This window comes from Clytia hemisphaerica, unplaced genomic scaffold (genome assembly GCF_902728285.1).
Source record: "Clytia hemisphaerica strain Z4C2 unplaced genomic scaffold, Clytia hemisphaerica genome assembly, whole genome shotgun sequence".
Lineage (NCBI taxonomy): Eukaryota > Metazoa > Cnidaria > Hydrozoa > Leptothecata > Clytiidae > Clytia > Clytia hemisphaerica.
Genome location: NW_027103253.1, coordinates 668,714 through 696,695, shown reverse-complemented (window position 1 = coordinate 696,695; position 27,982 = coordinate 668,714). Strand labels below are relative to the sequence as shown.

General features: G+C 35.8%; 2 protein-coding genes across 2 annotated transcripts; one reads left to right on the top strand and one right to left on the bottom strand.

The window, feature by feature from the left end:
• Positions 1–44: 44 nt before the first annotated feature.
• LOC136797958 (E3 ubiquitin-protein ligase ZNF598-like) lies at positions 45–10,638 on the bottom strand. The gene is made up of 7 exons (XM_067054537.1): positions 10,259–10,638; positions 5,857–6,184; positions 5,398–5,577; positions 3,725–3,860; positions 3,380–3,489; positions 2,763–2,928; positions 45–1,588 (listed from the first exon to the last, which is right to left on the bottom strand). Exons 1-7 carry the CDS (start codon positions 10,445–10,447, stop codon positions 175–177), a joined length of 2,523 nt encoding a protein of 840 aa, XP_066910638.1. The 5' UTR covers positions 10,448–10,638; the 3' UTR covers positions 45–174.
• A 138-nt stretch (positions 10,639–10,776) lies between these two features.
• On the top strand, positions 10,777–26,095 carry LOC136797943 (uncharacterized). The gene is made up of 9 exons (XM_067054527.1): positions 10,777–10,999; positions 17,233–17,489; positions 18,098–18,600; positions 18,943–19,112; positions 20,570–20,765; positions 21,021–21,172; positions 22,127–22,365; positions 24,097–24,272; positions 25,319–26,095. The coding sequence occupies exons 1-9, from the start codon at positions 10,805–10,807 to the stop codon at positions 25,912–25,914; spliced, it is 2,484 nt and encodes an 827-aa protein (XP_066910628.1). The 5' UTR covers positions 10,777–10,804; the 3' UTR covers positions 25,915–26,095.
• Positions 26,096–27,982: the final 1,887 nt, after the last annotated feature.

Sequence of the window (27,982 nt, the reverse complement as noted above, 5' to 3'; positions counted from 1 at the left end):
CTGGGAACAAGGGAAGAGGAAGTTCCAAAGAAGTAGAGAATCAGTTTCAATTTTTCCAATGATTTCATTAGGTCTTGAACATTTTGATCAATACAAAAAGAAGGAATTTATCGTTTTTATGAGAAAAACTGAAATCAATAAATGAAACAAAATTTAAATGAAATGACTAAAAAATTATTTAGACCAGGCACTTTTGACCATATTTTGGCGAGTATGGCGCACTGTAGGATTGAATGAATAATTCTTCTTTTTCTTAGTGGTGACAGGAAGCGCAGGGAAAGCTTCACCATGCGACTCTAAGTGTTCCTGTATCAAGTCATTTCGTACGGTAACACCACATTTCTCGCATGTACTCTCAGGTAATTTTTCTTCGACAGTTTTGTTCGTTTTGGCACCCCATGTCTGCGGTTTAGTATAATCTGCTGCCAGGCTCTTCTCCCTTCTCTCTTCTACTATTTGTTTAGTTTTAATCTTGGCATCGTTGTGTACTTGCAGCAGTTCTGATTGTTTTCGTTCGTCCGGTAACAAAGCAACAAGCTCTGAAAATACATATTTCAAATTACGGCCCAAAAGTTCATTAATTCCATCGTAATATGCTTTAGCAGTAATTTGCCCTCTTCTCAATTTCCCTGATAAATCTTTAAAAAGGCTCATATTGAAATCATCCAAAAATTTCGTCAACATTCCTAAAAGCCGCATATTGCGATCGGCTAAAGATGTGTCTGCTGGCTGACTTGCGTAACCGGGTGGCGGAGCGGAAGCAGTCGGTTTTGAGGCCGAAAGACCTGGCGGTTTTGATGAAAGGCCTGGCGGTTTAGTGGAGGAGCCTGGCGGTTTGGTGGAGAAGCCTGGCGGTTTGGTGGAAAGTCCGGGTGGGGGACGACTGGATGGTTTAGGTGATGAATGTTGGTTTGATGATTGTTTCTCATGTTTACTTTTCTCCTTTGAAACGTTATTTTCGTTATATTTCTTCTGTGAAGCCGAACCACCATTTTGTACCGGTTTTGTACTATTCGTTTCATCGACAAATGTATTAAATTTACTCGGTGGCGGAGCAGATTTCTCTGGCGTCCGCCCAAGTGATGGGAAATCATTCTCATCAGTCACTTTAGAGTTTTTTGTTTTCCCCTTTTTCTTAGTTTTTGCTGTTTTTACCACTACACCGTTTAACACTTTCATGTCTTTATTGTTCGTCCCCCAATTCGCTTGTTTGGGTTTACTAGCCGCTGCTTTCGGTAGCGCGGGAAAATCGTCCGCCCGCTTCTTGTTACTCGTTGGAGGGATATAGTGTTTAGCACCAGGTAAGGAAGGGAAATCTTCTTTGACAACTTTCGGTTTCGTTTGTTGTTGTTGTTGAGGAGGAGGAGGAGGAGGAGGAGAAGGACTGGGTTGTCTTTCTTTCGTTTTGTTGACAACAGGTTTAATTTTTTCTTTCGGTTTCGGTTTTTCAGTATGATCGCCGAGCCGCTCCGTGAATCCAATGACGTCATCATCAAGCGTGATGTTTTGGTTGTTATAGTTTGAAGGGATATCCGGTTCAGATTGACTGAGTGAACGCGTTGCAGCCATGCGACGACCGACCTTTGCCCTGTGAAAGAAGGACAGTGTGAAATGAGACTCAAACAATAAATGGTGATTCTGCGAGTAGACAAATGGTAAATCTTGAAAAGAGCCCTAGCCGTTTGCCACATACTATGCAATAAAATTACATTTTGATGAAAACTTTTGGGAAAATCAGAAATTCAACTTTTTCAAAATTTTCAAATATAATAGACCGTTTCATAAATTACGTCACAAACATCACTTGCCTCGTATTCAAACAATTACCATGGTGATTAACTCCCTTGAGACATTTTTAAATGATTTTTTTATGAATAGAAAGTACCGGGTGACCCACGAAAAAGTTCGGACGTTTCTCGGCGTCTTGAGGCCGAACAAATGTCCCAAAGTGCTTGGAGTTTTATTATTTAGAAAGTAGATATCCTAACTTAAAATCCGAGCCATTACTTTTTAAATTTGACGCACAAGTTCCCTAGTTATGAGCTTTTAAACTCAAAATTCACTTTTCGGAAAGTGTAAAAAACAGGTAAAAAAGGGGTATCAAATTAGGTATTTTTAGACGTTTTTGATATACAGTTTTTTGAGAAAAGTCCTTGAAAGTGCCAATTTTGATAAAAACTAGTCTTGGTTTAACAAAAACTACTTTAAAAGGGTGTTTTTAATAATTATTAATGTCATAAAACTCGTTAAATAAGTCAATTTATAAGAGATTTTCTAATTGATTGCATTAATTTAATACCTCTTTTTTACGTGTTTTTTACACTTTCCGAAAAGTGAATTTTGAGTTTAAAAGGTCATAAGTAGAGAACTAGTTGGTCAAATTTAAAAAGTGATAGCTCAAATTTTAAGTTAGGATATCTACTTTTTAAATACCAATATTCCGAGCACTTTGGGACATTTGTTCGGCCTCAAGACGCCGAGAAAGGTCCGAACTTTTTCGTGGGTCACCCGGTAGTTTTAATAAAATCCACTGAGAGTTAAAATCACCATGGCAATAAGGGTAAGGGCAAGGGTAAGAGAGAGGTTTGACTGAATGCATTAAATAATTTCAAAAACTTTTGTCTGGATACCACCTTTTTGGTGACACAAAAAGGACTAAAAATATGGTATACCACCACCACTAAATGACATGATGTCTGGGATTTTACCGACCCCCTGGTTCTACTGATTGAATCTCTCAAAGAAGAGCCAAGCCAAAGTACCTTTCATTGTTATCGGTGACTTCCTCCGCTTCATGTCTTCGTGCTTTCCCCAAAAACTTTTTCCGATCCTTCTCTACATCTTCGTAATCATAGAAATTCAACGTGCCGTTCTTCTCGCGATGGTAGCGATGGTTGTTGTTGTTTGAACGACCGGCCGAACGTCCTCCTAAAAATCCAAGACATCATTTATCTTATCTGATAGTCCGACGGCGGGTTGGCAAACACCCACGATAAAGCTCTAAAGGGTCAATTTCCAATCGGAGAGGGTCGGCCTTTGATCTGCCACATTTCCAGTCGGGTTCAACTACCCTTTCGTGTAAACCTAAAACTATTTCAGTTGGACCCACTTATCTCCGAAGACAAGGGCTGGGTTACCGAGCCTTCCACTGAAAAATCCTTGACGCGGTCTTGAAAAATTCTGTAATATCTAAACCTTCCAGATGTTGAAAATTTTCCCGACCTTCAGAGCTTTAGCGTGTCGGATGAAAATTTCTGCATTTGGGTGCCAGATAATCATTCATCCCGCCCTGTGTACTCTACACACTTTTTTCAAAAGCGTTTATTTTTTGAAGCTTTAAAGTACAGTAAATAACGCTTAAATGCTATTATTGACTTACCAGAGGCTCCCCTGTTTTCACCGCTCTGTCTAACGTCTTCATAATCCGCCCCTGTGATTGTACTCCCACCGCCCCCAGATGCCGAGGCACCTGATGAACGCCCTCCAAAACTAAAAAGAATAGTGATTATAAATTTTAAAAAGAAATTCAATCATTTTGCTTCATGCACAGATAGAACCACTGAAAAATGATGAACTGAAAGCAAGGGACAAAAAGGTTTGGCATCAAGTCATAAATGTAACAGAAAAAAGTTGGGATAGGTTTTTAAATGAGTGATTTGGTTTACAGGGAAATTTCTTTCTTTCTTTGAAAATACAATAAAAAATGTTCAAGCTGGAGACTTACTTATAGTCGATATCCACTTTACGGGCATTTTTAGCCTGATATTTATTCAGTTTCTTGCGGTGAGCGGCTAGTTTGTGCGCTTGAAAATCGATCTTGTCACGAAACACTGATGTGAATTTCTCATTCGCGCATGCATCTATAATAGTGAAAAGGTCAGGATAAAAAACAAAATCTATGTCATTGTTCGTGATAGAGAAATTTTTACAATGTTGGATGAATGAATACGTAAAGTATTTTCAATCTTCATTTTTATCTTCTTCTGTTTTCTCTAGAATCTCTTTCACTTTTTTGAATCTTCCATCTACAGTTAGCTACATGAATAAGTTTAAAAGCAAGCAAGTTTTATTAAAATTCAGTAGCGATTTGACAATGAAAGCACAAAAAGTAATCTTCGAGGGGCGCCCAAATATCGAAAAACAGAGCGTCATTGAATCTTCCCTCTACACTTAGCTACATAAATAAGGATTAAAAGCAGGCATTGTTGTATTGGTACAAGTTGGAGTTTTTACAAGAAACTCTCGTTTGATTTGGTTTGGTTAACATGTAATAACACGTTACTTTTTCTAAAGAACGAGTCATTTTTATTACTTCATACCAATTAGTGAAGTATCTTGTAAAAGTTCCATCTCATCATCCCGATGTACAGACCTTATCAGAGTTTTTGATTTTTCTAAAAAAAGCGATGCATTGTGGGATTGTTTCGAGTGTACCTTAAGGGAAGAAATTTTCGCGGAAGAAATTTTCGCGGAAGAAATTTTCGCGAATTGGGGCGTAATTCGCGAAATTAAATTCCGCGAAACACACCAAAATTGTTAAATCGCGAAATTAAATTCCGCGAAATTCGATTTTTTTTCCTCTTTTTTTATTTTGTTGTTTTTGACCAGGTGTTACCAAAAAAGATGGACACAATTGATTTTTAAGCATTATAATGTGTATTTTTTATCAAATATAAACAAATATAAACAACTCCGTGATGCTTAAAAGTTAATCTAAGTTGATAACTTCTTCTCAATCGCGAAATTAAATTCCGTGAAACTTTTGAAATTGGCTCATTTGCGAAATTAAATTCCACGGAATTTGCCATTTTGAAACTCTGATTCGCGAAATTAAATTCCGCGAAAATTTCTTCTCGCGAAAATTTCTTCCCTTAAGGTATTACAATAGAAATCTCTTAGGAATTCATCCAGGGAATTCTATTGTAATACACTCGAAACAATGCCACAATGTATCGTATTTTTAGAAAAATCAAAAACTCCGATAAGGTCTATTGGTGAATGAGATTCATCAAAATTAAACAACCCATGAAAATGTTTTCCCCATGTAAGCTTTTTTTTTATAAGAATATCTTCTATAAGAATATCAGGGTGAAAATTGGCTAGATCGTAAGAATACCCTTAGAATAGCCTCTAGTCATTTCGTATTTGGCTAACAGAAAAAAACTGCTTCCTTTGTTAGACTTGAATTTAAACCTGTTTAAACTTTGAGACAGAAATGTAAGTTCCAAAAGTTCATTTAAAAGTCCAAAAATCATTTCTCATGTTTGTAAAAAGTCTAAAAAAGTCTAAAAAAGTAAGAATACGTTAAGAATATTTCACTCTCATTTTTGGCAATTTCTTAAGAATACTTGACCCTCATCCAAAGTACACTATTGTTATAAAAAGAAAAGCGTGTACCTTCATCACACAAGAAATGTTGGTCAGCAAAATGTCTTCGCAAGCTCTCATAAACATCATAATAATCTTGCTTTCCATCGTGTTCACAGAAATGACACCAGAAATGACTTTTTCGAAGGTGAAGGAGAAGTGCATCGTTATCGAAGTACCTTTCATCACAGAAACGACATTCAGGATGGCCTGTAAATAAAAATTGTGATCAAAACAGTTTTTTCAAAGCAAAAAAAAATGGTTTGTGGATAAATATTGTATAATGGATAGGGTGTCCTGGTTTGTTTACATTTTATAACTTCCGTCAAATAGACTTCCACCTGATGGAGCAGGCACTTTGCCAATTTGCCACAGGCTCAATTTGGACTCTTAAGTGCCTCATTTTACACGTTCCTCAGTCGGAAAGTCTTCTATGAACGAATGAACTTTCAACAGAGATTTGATGAGAAGGATTTAGGCTTAACGAACCTCTATGTGACTTTTCGTCTGCATCTCCATCCTTGCGATGTCTGACAAGTTCTTTCTTATTATACAGTTTGCGTTCAGATGGGAACAGTACCACGTTCTTGATACAAATCAAACAGAATTGTTTCTCGTGTTCTTTGCGGATATGGCTTTTCAAGTCTTGCATGGAGCCTAAAGGTCCTTCGCCACATTCGATACACACATAATCCAATAGTGCGTCAAATCTTTTACGAACAAATGCCGTTTCAAAGCGAATGCCAAACTTTCGATTGCTTAACATTTTACTGAGTACAAACTCGTTGAATTTCTTCAGTTGACTACAGTAAACAACCTGAAAGGAAAACCAAATAATTATCTTTATATAAATAAGGTTTCAACATTTCAGAAAAAGTGTTCAAAGTTTTAATTCACTGAGAAGTACTGTTTTCCACCCGAGCCTGATGGCACTATTGGGAGACAATATTTTCATAAATTTGTGACTTTTACTGCCAAATCATGCACGTTGGTTGTTGAAATATCCTTTGATGCCAGTGCCAGTAAACATTTAAAAAGTAGTTTATTTGACAATTTTTAGTTTTGTTTCAAAATATTTCGCAGATCAAACCTTTCCAAATTTCCATTGGAACTTAATTTTTTCTTAAATAAATCTTAAATATTTTCATTTTAAAGAATTGGTGCAAAAAAGTGAAACATGGAAAAGTTTTATTTTTTATTGGTTCAATGAAAATAGGGGATTTGCATTTGGAAATCTTTCTATGTTTGATTTTTTGCACAAACCCCTGCAACTATGGGCAAGCATCCCGTTTGCTAAGATGTTGGCTTGAAATCGAAAGTGAAACTACTGAAAATGAAAGTGAAATCGGCCCGCACTTCGAATCCTGTAATGTTGATATAGGAGTTTAAGCATAGACTGCCTATCAAGGTGCTACTGAATTTATCCCGGTTGGTTCAAAATGCAGGAGACAGGACGCATAAGACAAGACGCAGGTCAGTGCTGACAGGTCAGCTTTAATTGATGTAAAAAACAAAGAAAATATTTGAAAAACAATCGCAATCGTTAGAAATACCATTCTGAAGGTATTTTATTGATCTGAAACCTTTTTAAAGTTAAAGAACAAAATCTATCCACGTGCCTACCACGTGTGTTTGCATTCTGTGCCGTGTATAACATGGACCTGTAATACTTATATCATACATTACACATAATCATGTATAATAGAAGTTATCTTTTCAATGTCATTGGTATGTTACATATGTTATATCAAAAGTACATGTGTTATATATATTTATCTCATCTTTAAACAGCCTCCTGGCAGGAAAAAAGCTATTTCACAATCGCTATATCATATCTCATTATATCTCCTGCATCACCTTGGGTATGATAACAAAAATTGATTAAAGTGGCATCAAAGGTTTATATTTCATAACTATATCAATATTTTTATCCCCTGCCTTGTAATTTTGATGAAAACGACGTCACTTTTTTCATATCTCTAAAACAGTCAATCGTTTGGCATTTATGGTTTGTTGTTAAAATCTTCTAAAATAGTGTATTTTCTATATGTTACGTTACAAGTGTGTTACAATTTTCCGGTCTGTAGTTTGTATGACCTGTGTCCTGCGTTTCGAACCAACCGAATTTATCCTGTATGTTATTTCTACCATTTGTTAGCAAAAATGGCTGATCGTGGGTGCAAGTAATGACGTCTTCACACACAGAATCATCAGTCTATTCATTGTTATTGATTGACACTCCTATAAAATGATTGATTGATAGCCAACGGATAAAAAAACCAATTGATGATCAATTGATACTCACAATTTTATAGAAAAGGCCTCATAACCTATTGATTATAGGAATCAATCGATTTTGACCATTTTTCATGCCTTTTTACAGTCGCTGCCCTTCAAGAACTAAGAAAAATAATGATAAAATAGCCCTTTTTACATAAAATCAGCAGAAAAGTGCTCTATTTTAAAAGGATGCTGCCCTGCCTCTATAGAATTCGGCCTGGTTATCCCATCATCACACTGCTACATTTAAGGACCCTCTTGGCAGGTGAAGGTATGTCAAAAATGGTCAATAAACCTTTTAGCACTCATATATGTCTTGGATTTTAGTACCGACCCCCCTGCTCTCGGTGCAGAGTTTTCCGGAGCAGCTAAAAAACACTATTTTTCTCTCTGGAAAGTTCCGGATCTTTTCCAGTGCTTCCGGAGCAAGTGATTTTTAACACGTTAAATAAAACCCTGAGTGGTCCTAAATCCTACAGCCCTGCCTAAACCAGACCCCCCAAATAACTCCTATGAAAAAAAATTCTATGTTAACAAACATTCCTTCTCCAAGTTGAACAATAAACTATTGCAAGAACTCTCGAAACAAAACATCAGAACATCTAACAAGATGACTATAATGTCAAGATGTCAATTAATGTGATCAAAAAAGTGTGAGTTGTAAAAATAATTACCTCTATTATTGTGAATCCGCTGCTCAAGTTTGAAACATTAACAATTTTGTAATAAAAAAATCTTTGTATAAGAAGCAATTATTGTTATCAGGTTCAATTGGTTCAGTGTATCAAATCTCTCAGTTTAGTTGACACTTTGGTATCGTTAACTGCTCTAACTTGAGACTATGTGACAAAACATGGGATGGCAATTCAGCCCCCATTTCACCGAACCTCCAAAGGTATTTGATTTGAGTTAAAAATTTTCGGGTTTCCATTTTTCCATCCATTTTTGGAGTGCATTCTTGGAGGAAACCAGCCAGCCAGCAGTCAAAACAACCGCGTGCAATGGGCGGTTTAAAATTATGACCTTTGAACACAGTGACCTCTGACCCCAAAATGGCGCATGTAATGATAAACAAAGTAAAAATGCTGCGAATGCGCTAGAAATTGCTCGCAAAAAATTGGCAATAATAAAATTTTTGAACGAAGGCAAGGTCATTAACAGAAAAAGTTAGACAAATTTACCGACTCACAAACTCAATTCTACCGTAAAGTCGTTTAATATCGACATACGTCTTGCAATCTCGACATAGCTGTAGGCTGGTCTTCGAAATAAAAAATCAAACATAAACAAATACATACTAAAGTTATCAATCAATCACTAAATTGTTCTCTCTCTCTATCCACGTCACAGATTGTTAATATAATATGAGAAATGTGAACTGTTATTACTTATATTTGAAAAGAACACTTTAACGATGTAGTAATCACTAAAAAACTAATTAGCATGCTTTCAACGAAGATGCCGAAATCACAACAACATTTTGCACGCGAGGAATTTTTTAGTAGACCTTTTTACCGTGAACCGAAAATAATTAAAAGAACCCGGTTTCCTTATGAATTTGAAAAGGGACCGGGTGTGCTAGGTGCGGCGTCTAGAAGTTTAACGCGGCCTCCTAGCGCCTAGAGCGTGTGCTTGCAATAAATAAAAAGGAGATGGAAACCAGGTCGACTAAGCGCGCGAATTATTTTTATCACGTGACTTGAAGCGTAATAAAGTTGTAAAATTTTAATGATGGACACGAGAAAGTTACGAGGAAGTTTGCATGCGTTTCGTGTGTTGTGTAAAACTGCTTATAATTTGGCTGTTTTTTTTTAATTGAAAGGATGGCAATGTTTACTGAACTTCTAGTTTGATGGATGAACTTGTTCGATAAGAATGATACCAAGAATTTCATTCAAGGTTTGTTTTGATTATTTTACAGATCCGGTGTCGAGATTGCAAGACGTATGTCGAGATTAGACGACTCTACGGTACTCAATTTTTGAGAGTCGGATGGGCAACGCGAAACTAAGATATTTGTGATTGCCGCCTAAGTGAAAATACAGACCAGATATCAACCATCCCATGTTTCGACCAATCGTCCCAAGTTAGAGCAGTTGACGGTATCTTCATTGCATCACAGGGAAAGGTTTGTTTTTATTTTAGTTTGTATCTTTGAAAAACTTCATCGGATTTAGGCAGGGCTGTCGGATGTAGGACCACTCCACGGAACTGTTTAAACATGTTTACAAAAAAATGTTTGTCCCCACGTAAGGTGATGGACTTTGGTCAAAAACAAGAAATTATCACGCAGGTCCCTTGAGTTGAAAACATCATTGATTACATTATATTACTCTCATTATATTCGAAAGCATCACTGATCACGTGGTCGAAATATTGAGAAACATTTTCTTTTATACTGTATTTTAAGTGCATGCACAATCAATTTTCACAAAACACAGCGAGTGCTATCGTAATTATATTGCGGATATCTTGCTCTGGAACACCGGAAAGGCTGCGGAATCTTCACGCGTTCCAGAGCACGAAAAAACAGCACTTTATTTTGCTCCAGTTCCAGACGTTTCTGGAGTGGACCTCTACATAAAAAATCCCACTTATAGAAATGGTATACCTGATCTAACTCTGTTCGGCAGCTTGGACAATATTTCTGGTTGGAAAGAACTCTCATTCTTGCTGAACATTTAAAGCAAATTGGATGATCACATGCTCCAATGGAAAAACAGTCTGAGTCTTCACAACAAACCATACATGTTATTTCGGCTGTAGTAGAAGGGGTGAGTTGACTATCCCTAGTATCCATAACTAACAAATGATTGATAAATTCTTGAAACTTAAGATTTCCTTTCAACAAATTGAAACTTTCAAGTGAAAACCTCTCAAAACTAGCCAAGATCTAGAATTTCTTCCAAATAATGTCCCACTTCGATCCGATGACGTCTCCTTATGTAACACAGCTAGAGGCGGAACCCTGAACACAAATGCTAAGGAGGTAATATTCCAGAGAAAAAATTATTCTTTAAGCAGGAATTACCCCCATAGTGTAAGCGTTTCTAGGAAAGATTCGAGAAATTGATTACGTAATTTTCACGACTTGCACCACTTTATTTATTGCATACTCAGCAGTTTTTAAGGTACTGGCTCCCAAAGACCGATGTAGATGGGTCCGCATGGTTGGGGACGCATGGCAATGAATATGGCGGACCAAGCAGTTGACGAAGTTTATGAAGATCAAGAGAAAGACCCTTCAGTCCACAGTTTCACATTAAGCACAGGTTGTTCTTGGCCAAATGCTGTCAAATGGTCATTTGATGGAAGAATTGCAATTTTGACTGACAATGTCATTCATGTTTTGGTATCTTTTCATTTTATGTACATTTTAGATTATTTTAAGGGGTTGGTTAGGGGTCACCCACATATCGATGTTTCCTGCAACTAACGTCATTGTGACGCGAGGGGGTGGGGGGGGTCAGAGCCTATGGCGCTAAGAAATTTCAACAGAATATCGATTTTTAAACCTGTAACATTTTGTATTCCATCCTTCGCTACACCTGTCATCTTAATTCAAACGCATAAAATATAACAGAAGATGATATCTAATACCCTTCCGTTACGTTTGTAGCAATATGTTATTATCTCCCTAATCATAAAAACAGAGGTACCGCAATAAAAAATAGATGGGCCATATTTTGATATACAAGGGCCGCACTGACGGACCGTCTACATAAATATGACAAAACAACGAGCCGTTTGTCTGGGGACAAACAAATGTGAAAGTCATAAGTCAAAACCACTTGTTTTAAGACCGTGCGAAACGAAGCACAAAAATCAATGTGGCTGGAATATCAATATCTGTAATAAAGAAGAAAAATTACTTTCATCGATTTTTGGTATATATATTTATGTAAATGACGCTCTAAGAAAGGGGGGTGGGGGGGTTCTTCAGATAGCGTCACAATGACGTTAGTTGCAGGAAAAAACGATATGCGAGTGACCCCTTACTCCACTCCACACAAGTGTTACGCGTAAGCCAAATCGCGTAGTACGAACAACCTGTAAATTGCTGAGTACAGGAGAAAAAAAATCAAAATTCAAAATGGCGGCCAAGCCCATGCTGATAACTATCAAAAATCTTTGTTTTTCAATTAGCTATTGCAGCTCAATAAATCAATGAAATAATTTGAAATAAAATGTAAACAAACCTTGAACCTTTCAGGAATCCAAATAAATAAAAGTATTCATCTAAAGTGAAGATTACATTTCAAAATAAAATGATTTCCAAACCAACCTAAAGTCATTGTCTGCCGACTAAAAATTTCTCTGGGGGTCACTGGCAAGGAGTTACGACTTCAGACTTTAGATTCCAATTCTTGTATAGGCTGCAACTACACTACCAAATGATCTGTAAATACTTCCAAATGGGTCCATAAGTTAAGAAAATGAAATTATCATATAGCAGGGGGTTTTGTTTTTAAAAAAAAACTTCAAAATAAAATTGTTTAATGAACTTGTTACTTAAAATATCACTTACTTTACATAATTTATTTATGATATAACACCCCTTTCTTAAATAATGGCCTCTTAAAGTATTTTATGTTTGCCGCAAGAAGGGAGAAAAATTTAACTTGACCCCTGGTTTTTTCTTTCTTTTTCTAGCTGGTTCCCGCGTGTTAGTGTAGAACTTTAAAAACCGTCTAAAATCACGGATGGTCACGTGACCAGAATTTTTTATCCAGGGCATTGCCGTGGCGGCAATGTTTTGCTTTAGTGAGATTGACCATTTTGTTATTTTGATTTGAGCGGGCGAAATTTTTGTACAAATCAAAATATGGCTTCGTTGGAATACCGGTTGAAACACTTGTGACTCACAAATTGATGATTTTAAGTTCAGCTAAAACACCCACCCACCCCACATAACGTCACTCACAACTAGCCGTATTGTATAAGGGTTGCGAAGCGATCCAGACTCCACGTCTCAATTCGCAAGTTGCTAGCAAAATAAAGAGACACTCTAATAAAAATCCCTCCAGCTCTAATGAAGCCGCTATATTGATTGACCTTATTTGATTATATACTTAAAATACTTGCTGTTAAAATAAAAGTCAAGGGATTATAAAGATCCTTTCTGTCACCGTTCAAACTAATTTCTTTCCATTTAACAACAAAATAAACAAAGAATTAACTTCAGATTCGGCTTCCGGTAATTTTGTTGCTGTTCACACTGCTAAGGTACACCATTTTAAAAAGGCATTTTTCCCAGTCCTAGCTATCAAACCGAGAAAGTTTTCGTGGCTTCAAGCCAAACAATTCAAGGCCATTTTGATAAAATCATCGGTTTGAAGATGTGATTTATATAGCAAATTTTATAGCAGATTTTCGCTTGGGATAGAAGTTAAAGGTACGTGCACACAATATAGCAAAACTGCTTTGCTCATAAATTCGCTTCTCAAAAATCTGGTACTTTGCTTCTTTTTCTTCAGTCAAGACCAACACCAACCCATGCTCAATGCCATCACCATATTTTCGTATTTTCGACTCGAGTGTTGCCTTGTGTTGTGACCAACGCGGCTTCGACTGGTTTATATCTAGACCCGACTTACCCAAACTGATAAATAGAGGCATTGTGGTATAGTTTTCATTGACCTTGGTTGCTGCACAAGGCGACTGAGGTTCGATTCCCACTCGCAGCAGTTCACTAGTGAACAGTAGTGAATGAACCTTTGCCCGGGTCAGCCCATGCAATATGAGGGGAATTGGGTAGTCAGTCCAAGTTGCTGACTGGGCGCTCATTAAAAGCGTCTATAGTTGCGAAAATAAGCCTCAAAGTCCCTGCAACTCAGCCAAATAGAAATAAAGCTCGATGCCCAAAGTACTCGTTATTGCTGCGCTGCCAGCTGGAGTGTGGCGCTAAAAAAATGATGTTTCGGACCGGAAATTTTCGATCCAGTTCTGTACTGTACTCTTTTCTGATACTTCCGTATCCTTTTCCAAGGCTTTCCTTTTCTTTGATAATTTTCGAGGTGCACCTTGTCATTCAACAGTCAACAAAATGAAACAAAATGAAGTCGAGTCATCATTATACACACTCAACTTTTGAGGGGTCTGGTTATGGTTGGATGGTTCTGTCAACTGCTCTCACTTGGGACTGTTGGTCAAAACATGGAACTGTATGATATTTTAACTTTGTTTTCATTCAAAATGACCGGATGCTAATTGTAGAATTAGAGAACGCCCACCGCCCACCACCCATAGTGTCTCCCCCTGGATTCAGGGGGGAATGGGTTTTGAGGTCAAAAGGACATATAGGGGGGAAAGACGTTAGTTTATTGGATTTGGAAAGAAAAGACGTTAGTTTAAAAAAATTGTAGATTTAAAGGGGACGTCAGCCCAAATTTTTGTCACACATTTTTTGTTACATTTAGAAAATTTAGAACAAGACGATCAAAACAAGCTATATATTATTGAAAGTTTTTTGAAAATTCCGCTTCTTTTTAAATCTGTGACGTAACGTGCTTCTCTACTTTTTAAACAACATCTGTTAAACAAGATTTTTGGTAAAAAGAGAGAGATTTCATAATTATTAAACAGGAAAGTCGATCTGCTTTTTTTCCTTCAGAAAATTTGATCTGTTCATTAGTTTTGTCCAGTTTATCTAGATACTTGGCTGAAATACGATCTGTTCTGAATATAGAATTAGTGCCTTCTTGGAAAATGGACGATCTCTGTTCTAAAAATTGCTGGCGAAAAAGAGCAGATATTTGTGAGTTATTCGGAGAAATTTGTTATTAAAAGAAAGAGGAGGGGAAACAGAAACACACTATCTACGTCACAAATTTACTCTCCTTCGTTTATTTTCTCCATCATAGAGTCAAATTAATTAAAAATAAAAATTTGAATAATTCATCCAAAAAAAAAGATTTTTTATTCGTTCTTTTTGCAATCACTTTGCAAGTTCCTGAAAAAGTAGGTTAATCTAGCAGCCTAAGCTTAAACTCCTATATCAGGATTAGAAACTAGGCTAGTCTTACCTTACCGCGGTTGGGCCTATCCGCAAAATTCAAAACTTTCAAAATTTTGATATGGTAGTTGAACATTTCCTCTTCGGACATTCCTTGATAAAAATGATACTTCATTCTTCTCTTCAATTCGTCACCCCTTTTTTGCACTTTTCGAATAAAAATACTAAAGTCTATTCACGATAAGTGTGCACTCTTTTTTCTTTTATCTATAACTTTTGAAGGAATTCTTCAATCTTTATAAATTTGGCAAGTAAGTGGAACAATTTGAAATAAAAAAATCTTTAAAAAAATTCTAAAAATGACGATGAAAATGAAGAAAAAAAAATGACGAGAGATTCTTTGATCTTAGGAGGTCATCGCTGTGAAGAAATTTCATTAAAATATTTAATCAATATAAAGTTATGATATAAAGTTAATAAGTGATTGACCCCAAAAAACAGCAAAAAACAGCGTTTTTAGACGTCAATCAGCCTGAATCAGCTTATAACTTTGTTTGATATCTTATGACTGATAGATTATTTTTGAGAAATTTTTTCACAGTGACGACGTTCGATGATCAAGGATGATCACATCAGTAAAAATCATAGCACTTTTCTACAAGATCTTCATTTTTTTAACTTCTTCATTTTCATCTTCATTTTTAGAATTTTTTTAAATATTTTTGGACCTACCCCGGTGGAGGTCCTATAAATTAACCTGTGTTTGTTCGTCTGTCCGTTCGTTCGTTCGTCTGTTACAAACTTCTCTCAGGATTGAATCATAGGAATCTTTTGATTTTTGGTACAAAGGTGCAAAATGGTGGTGGCCAAAATGTGACAAAATGTGAATTTTGGGCCAATTTGGGCCAAAAAACGGCTAAAAACGGGTTTTTTAGACTTTGTGAAAAATTGGGTCATTAATTTTTTCTGATTTTTTGTATGAAAGTAGGGTACCATCATAGGTAAAAGATGGCTCAAGCAGATTTTTGCAAAAAAAATTTGTTGGCTCAAAAAACGCATGTTTATCTATAAGAATCACTATTAATAAGCATACATCAATGTTCTTAGTCAAATTACTCAATTTTTTTATGAGATAGATGTTTTTTTTGCTCATGAGGGCTTACTTTTAGAGAGTATGTGTGTTTAGACATAAAATTTTGGTTGCTTAGCGTGTTTTTATAGAAAAACTGGCCAAATTCGATATTTCTTTATAAGCACATTATCAATTATTTAGGTATTAGCTTTTCTCGAGATTGGCTCTTTCATTCTTTATGATTTTTTGCAAAAAGATGCATAACTTTAAACCATCAAATGTGACGGAGCCCGATTTTTGAAAAAAAATGTTTTTGGGCAAATTTGGGCCAAAAAACGGCTAAAAAAAGGTTTTTTGGACTTTGTGAAATATTGGATCATTGTATTTTGCTCACGAAGTCTTGAATATGAAAGATTATTTCAAGAGCATGAAATTTTGGTTTCTAAAGGTTTTTTTTATAAGAAACAAACGACTAATTTTAATAGATCGTCACTATTTGTGTTCTGAGTGATTGTTTAACGGTCATGCTCACGTAGATATCAATTATATTTGTTAAATGCATATCCAGGTAGGTCCATAAAAGTATCACTTGTTTTATTTCAAATTGTTTCACTCACTAATATCTTTCCAATGATACCAAATTTATAAAGATTAAAGAATTCCTTCAAAAGTTATAGGTAAAAGAAAAAAGAGTGCACACTTATCGTGAATAGACTTTAGTCTCTGTATGAAGCATAATAGATCTTTTAAACGACAGGAATAAAAATTCAAAAGTATTCACAGGAAAACAATGATAGTGTCCTATTTACCGATAGAAATTTAAAATTTTTTGCAGATTGAGGAAAGATTTCAAATTTTTTGCGGGTACTTTATAATTTCAACTGTAATGGAGGTCCTATAAATTAACCTGTGTTCGTCCGTCCGTTCGTCTTTTACCAACTTTTCTCAGGATTGAATCATATGAATATTTTGATTTTTGGTACAAAGGTGCAAAATGGTGGTGGCCAAAATGTGACAGAGCACATTTCAGCCAAAAAACAGCTAAAAAAGCGTTTTTAATAAGACTTAGTGAAAAATTGGATAATTATTTTTTTGCATGAAAGGATAACATCATTGGTAAAAGATGGCTGAAGCAGATTTTCGCAAAAAAATTTTTTCAGCTCAAAAAACGAATCTTTATCTATAAGAATTGCTATTTATAAGCATAGATCAATTTTTTCAGCCATGTTATTATTTTTATTAGTTTTTTTTTAATGAAAATGTCACAGTGGAGGGCAATGGTTTGAGTTTTCTAGAAACCTTTATTAAGCTGTGCATTTTTCTGATAATGAAATGTTTTTATAAAAAAAGCGTTTTTAATAGCTTTTTTATTTCTTTTTCAAAAGTCTTTTTCAATAGTGTTGATAGTTTCTCCCAATGTTTTCATTATATTTTTTTGTATTTTGACCAGTTATGCCTTATGTGTTTCATCGTTTCAATGTTCATTGATTAGTTTTGATAACCAGGTAGGTCCATAAAAGTATCACTTGTTTTTCCTTAACTCAATAATATTTAACAGTCCTTCAACAACAGTACAAAGAGGCGACAACCAGGTGAAGAGTTTGGTCTAACATTTGATTCATCAGTTATTCCAATAACACCTTTCCAATGTGGAGATGTTGGTATTTCACCAGATGAGTTTGGCAATGGTGGTTTTAAGGAACGTCAACAGTTTGTGTTGGATTATGGGACAGTGAGAGATCGAAGTGTGTATACAGATCCTGATTGTTATTCCAACTTACATTGGTCACCTCTTGGATGCACTTCAGATGGAAGGTTGATCGCATATTTTGCATATTTGTTTTTATTTGCTTCCCAAGTTTTTTAGTATTAATTATAGAAAAACCTACTTCTCCCCATTTGCAAATGTCGGAGAGATTCTTTTGGTATCTATCTCCTCAAAACTATGTCTTGATTTTTAGAATTTTTTAACAAACTAGCGTTAAAATGCTCAAAATCGAGAAAATCTTATTTTCAAAAGATTCACTCTAATCCACTTCATTTTACGCACCCCCTTCTCGGTAGGATTTTTTCAGCCAGTGTGGATAACAGACACAAACTCGATGGGGATGCTGATATTCCCATATTTTTTATGGCCAGGGATTTAAGTCTTTTGTTTTTAATATCAGAAAATTCAGTGGGGATGTGAAAAATAGCACAATCTTTATCAGTGAGGATTGGTTTATTTGATTATTTTCAGTGGGGACACAAATTGAATGATAATTTTCCACCAGGGATGATAATTTGGCCAATTTTTCCAGTTGGAAGGGGTCCCAGTGGGTCTGTGAGACGGGGGTGTTTTACACTAAACACTAAACAGCTTTCTGCTAAGAAAGCCAGTATTTCTTTCTCCTCGCTAAAATTCTTTTCTTGTTTTCGACCAGATCAATCCTAGCAACACAATCAGCCAATGGGGAAATCTACATTCACACCCTCTCCAATATGCTTGGAAAATGGGAACCAACTTTCCCTGTGACAAAACATTTACAAGATTACCTGAAACAGAATGCATGGTTTACAGGTGGGATAGAGGAGAAGTGTACAGAGAAGGATTTGCAGTATGAAATGCAAGAATACTGCCGCAGAAAACGTTTGTTATACACTGTGACTTTTGCGTGGTGTCCTTTGGTATGGACTTGTAATGATTGTTTAGTCAACCAGCACCCTGAGAATATGTACTACACAAACTATTTCATCAATTTTGCTTCTTGCTGTCATGGCAAATACATGTTTTGTACAGCTAGTCGTACTGGTCATCTTTTTCTGTGGAACTTGACGTACCATAAGCGTCACGCGTCCAAGAATGATTTGGAAGTAGCATTTGTTTATGACACCAAAACAACATGGCCCTTTTCCTCATCATGGTTTCAATATTCTACAAACGATGGTATGATAAAGAACTTTTAAAATGACACTGCGTTATTTCAAGACTGCAAATTTCCATACTTTTCCCTGTATCCACGCCCATCATCAAGGCCACCCTCGCCCATCACCAAGGCCACACCCGCCCATAATCAAGGCCATAATCAAGGCCATCTACGCCAATCATAAAGGCCATCCCTACACATAATCAAAGCACAAGGAGTCATTTATCTCTCAGTTTTCAAAGAACTCTTCTGTCTCACACTGAGTTTCAATCTCAGAGAAATATACATAAAGAGTTTTTTTTCAATCTCAAAATTCTATACTCTACTTTAGCAAAATAATGTTGATTCTTCTACCTTTTCAGTTTTGATAGCAGTTGGTTACACACAGGGCACTGTCACTCTATTGCATTTTCGTGTCAATTACAATACCGAGGGGAATGGACAACAAACCATCAGTTTTGTTGATAAACACAACATTTGGGACGATATTGATGAAATCTCCGTCACTAACCTCGCTTTCATCCGAACTAAAGTAGGTTTTGTATTCTTGAGAATGTTATGCTTATTATTCAGATGAAATTATACATCCTTTCCTTCCTATGTTGAGCTTATAATTCTTGGGATTAACCCCATGAATTTTACTGAAACTTTAGAGACCCCGTGAATTTTTGGTGTATTCTTAGAGCTCTCCCCAAGAGGTCTTCCCTGAACGGTAAACATCCGACTGTCTTAACTTGAGAGAGGGTTGGCTTTCGTATTTTATTGGAAGGGTATTGTATGGCCGTCCTTAGACTAGTAAACTAGTCGTTGAAAACAGACCCATATACAAAAAATTCAAGCTTCAAATAAAAAGAATCGAAGATATGAGGTTGCGTGTCTTTTCTGAATTTCAACGACTAGAAGCTTCTTCCCTCAAAAAACGTTGTTTAATTTTACAACCTTTTTTAGGTTTTTGAGAATCCATCCAACTTTTTTGACTAAATGATATTTCATAGTAACATTAAACATGGGAACATGTAAATAAATGAGCATTTCAAAAAATACAATAAACAGACAGAAAAATAAATGCAATCCCGCACGGGTCAGACATACAGAAATCTGTATGTCTCTCCTTACGAATTTGGGTGAAGAAAAAAAGGCGTTGGAAGAAGCTTCTAGTCGGTTATTTTCCTTTTCTGTCACGCGCGCTGAATATTTAATTAGTGTTTACATTATTTGATTGACAGTTTTAGTATAAGTAACAACCGACTAGTTTACTAGTCTAGGCCGTCCTTGGTTCTACTATGAAATACCATTTTGCACTTTTGCAAATGCATTTCATCCTGCCTCTGACTACCAGGAGATTTTTATCTCAAACTTTCGTTGACTTTGATTTCCAAAATTGAAGTTCTATTCAAGATGAATTAGTATTAACCGAATTTGAATACGAAGATACAAAAAACTTTTTAGAAAGCAGGTCCGGAAAAAACTTAATTTATATCAAATTTATATCAAATTTGTATAGAGAAAAATTTACTTCATTTGGTTGATCAATTTCTTTTTGGAAAAATGTTAGGGTTACTGTTCAACTTGAATTTAACATGTAATGCATAGCAAATTGAAAGAAAGAGACTTTGATTTATTGTTTAGAACTTTAAGTTTCGTGCCGCCCACATCGAGACAATCATCAGCTAAATGAAAATCGTTTGAAAAATATATTCATATACAATGGCTTCTTCGTTCGGAATTCATGTAATGCATTTAAATGTAAAAGTAAAAAGTTTTGACATTTTTGTGAAAGTATTGATTAATATTTGGGAGAGTTGGCGGTATGCAGGTACAAAAACTGTAAAAATGGCATCATTAGGTTAAAAATATTCGTGTAAATAAAAAGTAAAAGCGTGAAAGAGTATCCATTCCTATCTGATTCCATCTCTTGTGGTTTTTCGGACATACAAATATAACTGGCGAAGAAGAGAATAAAGATTTTTATTCTTTTGTTACTTTTAGCTTGGTCGTTTGAATTTAATTGCGATCAAAGGAACAGAGATACTGATATTCCGTGAACTCTCCATCGAACCTCTGCGATCAGTATCGTGTGAGCAAGCACCAACATGCCACAGTTCTCCCATTGTCTCCTTGCAAACTGTCAAAGACAGGTTCATTGTGACTGCAAGCCATGGTGCTACTCAGTATGTTGATATTGGTATGTTTTTGTTTTTATTACAATCAAGAGTGTTTTCTCAAAGTTTTACTTTCTTCAGGGATGTAGAGATTTGGAATCCAGGTTTTTATAAGATACCGGACGACCCACGAAAATGAAAAATGTCGAACAGAAAATTGATCGTTTTTTAAATGGAAATGATTTTCAATAGGTTTTCAATTATCATTAATATCATAATATAATATCTAATTGTATACACAACAACGTTTTCATACTGTGCATTCTCTTTTGTTGCAGAGGATGAGATCAACCCATTTTGTGATAGCAACATATTAAGAGGATTCCGGTGTTGTGGTTTAGCCGCTGATCCATCACTGTGTATGTTCGTTCGTGTGTCTTGCCCTTCAAGGCTATTGCTTCTTCAATCCTCTTTCGTCAAACAAATGGAGGTACATATTATTTGTTCATCGATATGCGATTTATCGCCTATGATTAAAGGATATGATTATATTATATCCTTCCATTTGATTACCCAGTATTTTTAAACATAAACGAACAAATTATCTCGTATTGTCAGCGCTTCATTTCTATATCATAAAAACTCAAATATCCTTGAAAATCAATATCCCCAGTATGGTTAGTGAAGACCTTGCCATAGACGACTAATTCAGGATTAAATTAAATTTAGACCTAATTCAATACCTTATCGGCCCTTATAACGCCAAAGCTCTTTTTCAAATTCAGCCCAACTCCAATTTTAATACCGATTCCTTACGCCAGCCCTTATTAAGCCTTTATATTTCTCCAAAACCTATTCAGTTTTGATCGAACAGAGAATTTTAATTTTAGAATTTTAATTTCAATTACCTTAAGGGAAGAAATTTTCGCGGAATTTAATTTCGTGAATTTGGGCGTAATTCGCGAAATTAAATTCCGCGAAATTCGATTTTTTTTCTTCTTCTTTTATTTTGTTGTTTTTGACCAGGTATTACCAAAAGGGATGGACACAATTGATTTTTAAGCATTATAACGTGTATTTTTTATCAAATATAAACAAATATAAACAACTCCGTGATGCTTAAAAGTTAATCTAAGTTGATAACTTCTTCTCAATCGCGAAATTAAATTCCGTGAAACTTTTGAAATCGGCTCATTCGTGAAATTAAATTCCGGGGAATTTGCCATTTTGAAACTCTGATTCGCGAAATTAAATTCCGCGAAAATTTCTTCTCGCGAAAATTTCTTCCCTTAATAAGGTATTGTAAGCCCAGTTATAATGAGTTTTGAGGATTTTATTTTACCTTGCCCCTTCTTTTTGCGACACAATGTATACCTCTATATTAAACTCTCCAGAGAGAAATGCTTTACATTTTATCCTTGACATTTCTCTCCCCATTTTCCAGGTCTGTTTTTTACCGTTCTTAAGCACTGAAGACATTGCACAGCTTCTCCTAAACGAAGAAATTGACATGGACATTATTGTGTGCGAATATTTTCTCATTTCAACGGCGGAGAATTTCATCCTACCAAACGTTTTACATCCGTTTTGTGAAGCACCAGAGTCATACGATCTATCCACTCGAAAGCTGCAGATTTATCTTTATTTCAATCGAGTGCGATACATGCAAACTACTGGAATGAGGTCAGTAGCTGCTAAAGCAATGCAGTGTGGGTAATCTAAAATTACTATTCTTTACCTGGTGTTTCATTTCAGAGTGAACGCTTTCTAGACTTTCAAAAGAAAGACCAAAGAATCGGATTTTCATTTCAGAGCGAACGCTTTTTAGACTTTCAAAGCATAGACCAAAGAATGGGATTTTCATTTCAGAGCGAACGCTTTCCAGACTTTCTCAAAGCATAGACCAACGAATGGGATTTTCATTTCAGAGCAAACGCTTTCTAGACTTTCAAAGCATAGACCAAAGAATAGGATTTTCGTTTCAGAGCGAACGTTTTCTAGACTTTCAAAGCATAGACCAAAGAATGGGTTTTTCGTTTCAGAGCGAACGCTTTCTAGACTTTCAAAGCATAGACCAAAGAATGGGATTTTCATTTCAGAGTGAACGCTTTCTAGACTTTCAAAGCATAGATCAAAGAATGGGGTTTTCATTTCAGAGTGAACGCTTTCTAGACTTTCAAAGCATAGACAAAGAATGGGATTTTCGTTTCAGAGCGAACGCTTTCTAGACTTTTAAAGCATAGACAAAGAATGGGATTTTCGTTTCAGAGCGAACGCTTTCTAGACTTTCAAAGCATAGACCAAAGAATGGGTTTTCATTTCAGAGCGAACGCTTTCTAGACTTTTAAAGCATAGACAAAGAATGGGATTTTTATTTCAGAGCATAGACCAAAGAATGGGATTTTCGTTTCAGAGCGAACGCTTTCTAGACTTTCAAAGCATAGACAAAGAATGGGATTTTTATTTCAGAGCATAGACCAAAGAATGGGGTTTTCGTTTCAGAGCGAACGCTTTCTAGACTTTCAAAGCATAGACAGAGAATGGGATTTTCATTTCAGAGCAAACGCTTTCTAGACTTTCAAAGCATAGACCAAAAAATGGGATTTTCGTTTCAGAGCGAACACTTTCTAGACTTTCAAAGCATAGACCAAAGAATAGGATTTTCGTTTCAGAGCGAACGCTTTCTAGACTTTCAAAGCATAGACCAAAGAATGGGTTTTCATTTCAGAGCGAACGCTTTCTAGACTTTCAAAGCATAGACCAAAGAATGGGTTTTCGTTTCAGAGTGAACGCTTTCTAGACTTTTAAAGCATAGACAAAGAATGGGATTTTTATTTCAGAGCATAGACCAAAGAATGGGATTTTCGTTTCAGAGCGAACGCTTTCTAGACTTTCAAAGCATAGACAAAGAATGGGATTTTTATTTCAGAGCATAGACCAAAGAATGGGGTTTTCGTTTCAGAGCGAACGCTTTCTAGACTTTCAAAGCATAGACAGAGAATGGGATTTTCATTTCAGAGCAAACGCTTTCTAGACTTTCAAAGCATAGACCAAAAAATGGGATTTTCGTTTCAGAGCGAACACTTTCTAGACTTTCAAAGCATAGACCAAAGAATAGGATTTTCGTTTCAGAGCGAACGCTTTCTAGACTTTCAAAGCATAGACCAAAGAATGGGTTTTCATTTCAGAGCGAACGCTTTCTAGACTTTCAAAGCATAGACCAAAGAATGGGTTTTCATTTCAGAGCGAACGCTTTCTAGACTTTCAAAGCATAGACCAAAGAATGGGTTTTCATTTCAGAGCGAACGCTTTCTAGACTTTCAAAGCACAGACCAAAGAATGGGATTTTCGTTTCAGAGCGAACGCTTTCTAGACTTTCAAAGCATAGACCAAAGAATGGGATTTTCGTTTCAGAGCAAACGCTTTAACAAACGAGGAAGTGAAGAAAACATGGACATCAAACGTCAATAAAATTGAAGATGAAGTCATCAAAAAAATCAACAAAGCCATTGAAATCCAATTCTTCAAAGAAATGTTGTGTAAATTTCTTCAATTGCATGAAAATGAATGGCTTGTCCTCACAGATGAAGGTACTACCTCTATTTTTCTTTGTTTTTGTTGTTTTTTCTTATCTTGCAACCCTAACAATTGTCTTACAATCAGTTGGGGTTTCCATACACATGAAAGCGCCGTCCGTCCCTTGATCGAAAGACGTGTGCCTCAGAAAGACTTGTGCGTTCGAAAGACGTGTGCGTCTAATGAGGGACGTCCCTCGAAAGAAGTGCGTGTATATAAAAGCACTGCACAGCTTTTGACTAAATGTTTTTTTTATAAGCACGTGTCTACTCCTATATCAGGTTTGCATTATGCTTAGTATTCTATCGTTCATAAACAATAGAGCCATTGTTCAGGTACCAAAAACTGAGCCTGCGTATGCTTATAAACGTTTTGCTTATAGAAAAAAAACATGTCTAGCTTTTAATGGCAAAGGGGATAAACTGATTGAAAAAATATTATATATACCATATACATATACCATTCACTTTAAACGTGCTTGTCATTTTTAAGCCGATGCTTCAATTCTAGCATTTTATATACCGTTTAAAAGATAATTCAGAGCGATTTGATTTTTAAGAAAAATAATTCAAATTTTAGAAAATGAAGAATGAAGTGAAAAAATGAATTTTTTACGATTTACTTGTACTTCATTTTTGGTATAGGTTCTTTGGAACCTCTTGATTTCGGATAAACCGCAAATTTCTTGCAAAGAAGTTTGTAGCCTCTTGAAATAGCTCATTAGAGTCTAAAAACCTTATTTTTTGCTTTCACTGCTCTCTGAAATATCTTTTCAACGGTATTATATAGTTTAATACATTTAAAGCATTGGTTGGAAAAGGCAGAGAAAATTAAAATCATTGTGCAATCAAAGAGAATGGATTTTAAATAGCAATTCAAAATTTAAAAACTTTTCTCTAGTCCTTTATCTCTTAATTCCCGAGCTTATATGGAAAAATTTAGCCCTCTATACAGAGTTGAGAAAAACAGCTTAATGGGATAGTGATGTTTTTTCGGCTTATTTCATGATATATTTCATTCTTTAATATATCAATTACTTTGTCTTTTCTATTCTTACCAGGATCGTTATCACTCCGTCTGATTTGCGACTTCATTTTGCGATACGACACGACAGATGAAGGTAGAGACCTCGCTAAAAGAGCTTTCATAGCATTCAAAGATGACGAGTGTTCGGAAATGGTATCCAATATCCATAGCGACGAGGATGTGACTCGTGGCAAGAATGCAGTGTCATCACTTGATGAGCAAGAAACATTACATCAATCGAAAGACGTCCCTGGTAGCGAAACGTCTAGCAAAGCTAACGAGATATTAGATAAAAACTATGAAACTTCACATTTGATAAATACCGAACTTTCTGTCGAGTCGACTTTGCAACAGAACCTATGGGAACAGTTCCGCGAGCATTGTCCGTATTGTGGGGCTGATATTTGTCTTACGGGCGTACAACAAGAGAAATGCAGAAATGGACATAAATACGTACGATGCGCACTTACGTTACGTGCGTGTAAGTTAAAAACCTACCGTGTATGCATCGGTTGTGATCGGAAAGTTTTAAGTAAATGTTTAAGTGGCAAACTGGATGTAGAAAGTATTTTGCTAAACATTGATGTGTGTCCTTTCTGTGGTTGCCGTTTTATTGAATATCACCGGTAACCAATCTCCCCCCCCCCCCAAACTCTATAATGAACTAATGAAGGCTGGAGGTGGAATGAACATCTCTATGGCAGTTTTCGGTAAAAAGTGAAGTCAAGGCATGTATCTTAGAATGGTAGTTTTAATTTTTCCCAGGAAGAGATTGCGGAGTGTTTCAAAATAGAAGCCGAAGCTACTGAAATTTTATTGTTGAATTTTTTTTCCTCCAAAATCTCTGCCTTTGATTATCATTCGTTCGTTCGTTCGTTTGCTTATGAGCTTTTCTCCAGATTAGCTCATTTAATTTTTCTGATATATTGCACAAATAATTAAAATGGCAAACCCTCGAATGTGACGGAGCTCGATTTTCGTAAAACAGTTTTTGAGTCAATGTGGGCCAAAATATGCCCAAATGAGGTTTTTTTGAGATTTCCTTGAGTTTGAATCATTACATGTTTCTGATTTTTTGCATAAAGACAGAGCACCATCATAGGGAAGAAATAGTCGAAGTAGACTTTTTTAAAACATTTTTATCGGCTCAGAAAATGAATTTCTAGCTATAAAGAATCACTATTTTATAAGCATAGACCAATGTTCTTTCCCAAATCACTCATTTTCTCCATGAGATGGATGTTTTTTGCTATTGAAATTGTTTTTTTGTTTTTACAGGAGGATTGGAGTTTAGGTTTGAAGTTTTGAGTTGCTAAAATGTTTTTATAAGAACTGGGTCAAATTAATTTATTTTTAAGCATATGGGGAAAAATTTTTTTTACTGGCCTGAAGAGCTTAAGAATTGTCATGTTCCGCTAAGTACTCTTAGGTGCCAAACAAACGGGGGGGGGGTTCGAATAAACGGGGGATTGGAAAATTTTCGAGATTTTAATAAACGGGGGGGGCCTAATTGCCGGGGGTTGGAAATTGTACTTCTGAAAACCCAAAATAAGGTAAATATAGGCTAAAATTAGGGCTATTTAGGACAGAATAGGGGGCCTTCTTTTGACAGCTGAAAATATTCTTAAAAACTAATAAACGGGGGGGGGGTCCTAATAAAGTCGGGGGGTTGGAAAATTTTCGAAAAATTAACAAGCGGGGAGATGGGCGTTTAGTTGGCACCTAAGAGTACAGTGTAAGTACTTTTTGATTGGATGAATTTCTACAGGTCTACTTTTCATTTTTTGTTTTCTCAACTTTTTTATTAGCACATACTTAGAAATTTGGCCAAAATATACCCAATAATATGTGTTTTCTAGCTATTAAATAATCACTATTTACAAGCATAGATCGATATTCTTCTATCTTATAAATAAATAACCGTTTTACTTACCTTTTTACCCAAACAAACCTTATTATTTTTTATGTTCACCAGTTATGTTTTATGTGTTTATTAATACGTCTAGCCTGAAATAAAAGAAAACGTTTTTGAGTCTTTCATTTTCACATTTCTGCTCCCAGGAAGTTTTATTTAAACGCAGACCCGTAGGAAGCATTTTCATTTTGAGAGGGCAAACTGATTAATATAAACCGAGGGCCGAGGGAAAAAAATCGCAATTTAAGGTGTCTAGATTGCTGGAAAACGCATCTACTAATAGACGATATCGGATTTAGATAAATGCAATGCATTCTGGTTTCTCGGGGACCCTCAAGGGAATTATAATCTATTCCAGATCATTATATAATCGACATTATAATTCCTTTGAGAGTCCCCGAGAAACCAGAATGCATTGCATTTATCTAAACGCGATATCGTCAATTAAAGGATTATGTTCAAAATGAAGCCATTAATACAAGAACTTTCAAAGCTACCATCAACTTTTGTTTGAAACAAGCACTGTAAACACCTCTTCACTGCTTTCTCTCCGCTCCCCGGGCTAAAAACCATTTTCATTTTCAAATTTATCCCCGCCTTCTAAATTATTCCTTTTTATGGGTTTTATTTATTGACCTAAGACAAAATAGACATGGTCATTCAAGTCTCATGCGTCCCGAAATTATAAGTACGTCGAAAAACAGCTCTGGTTTTGGATGGAATGAAACCACTGGTCACAATGAAACCACTGGTCAGTGAATGAAACAGGATTTGAATTCGTTG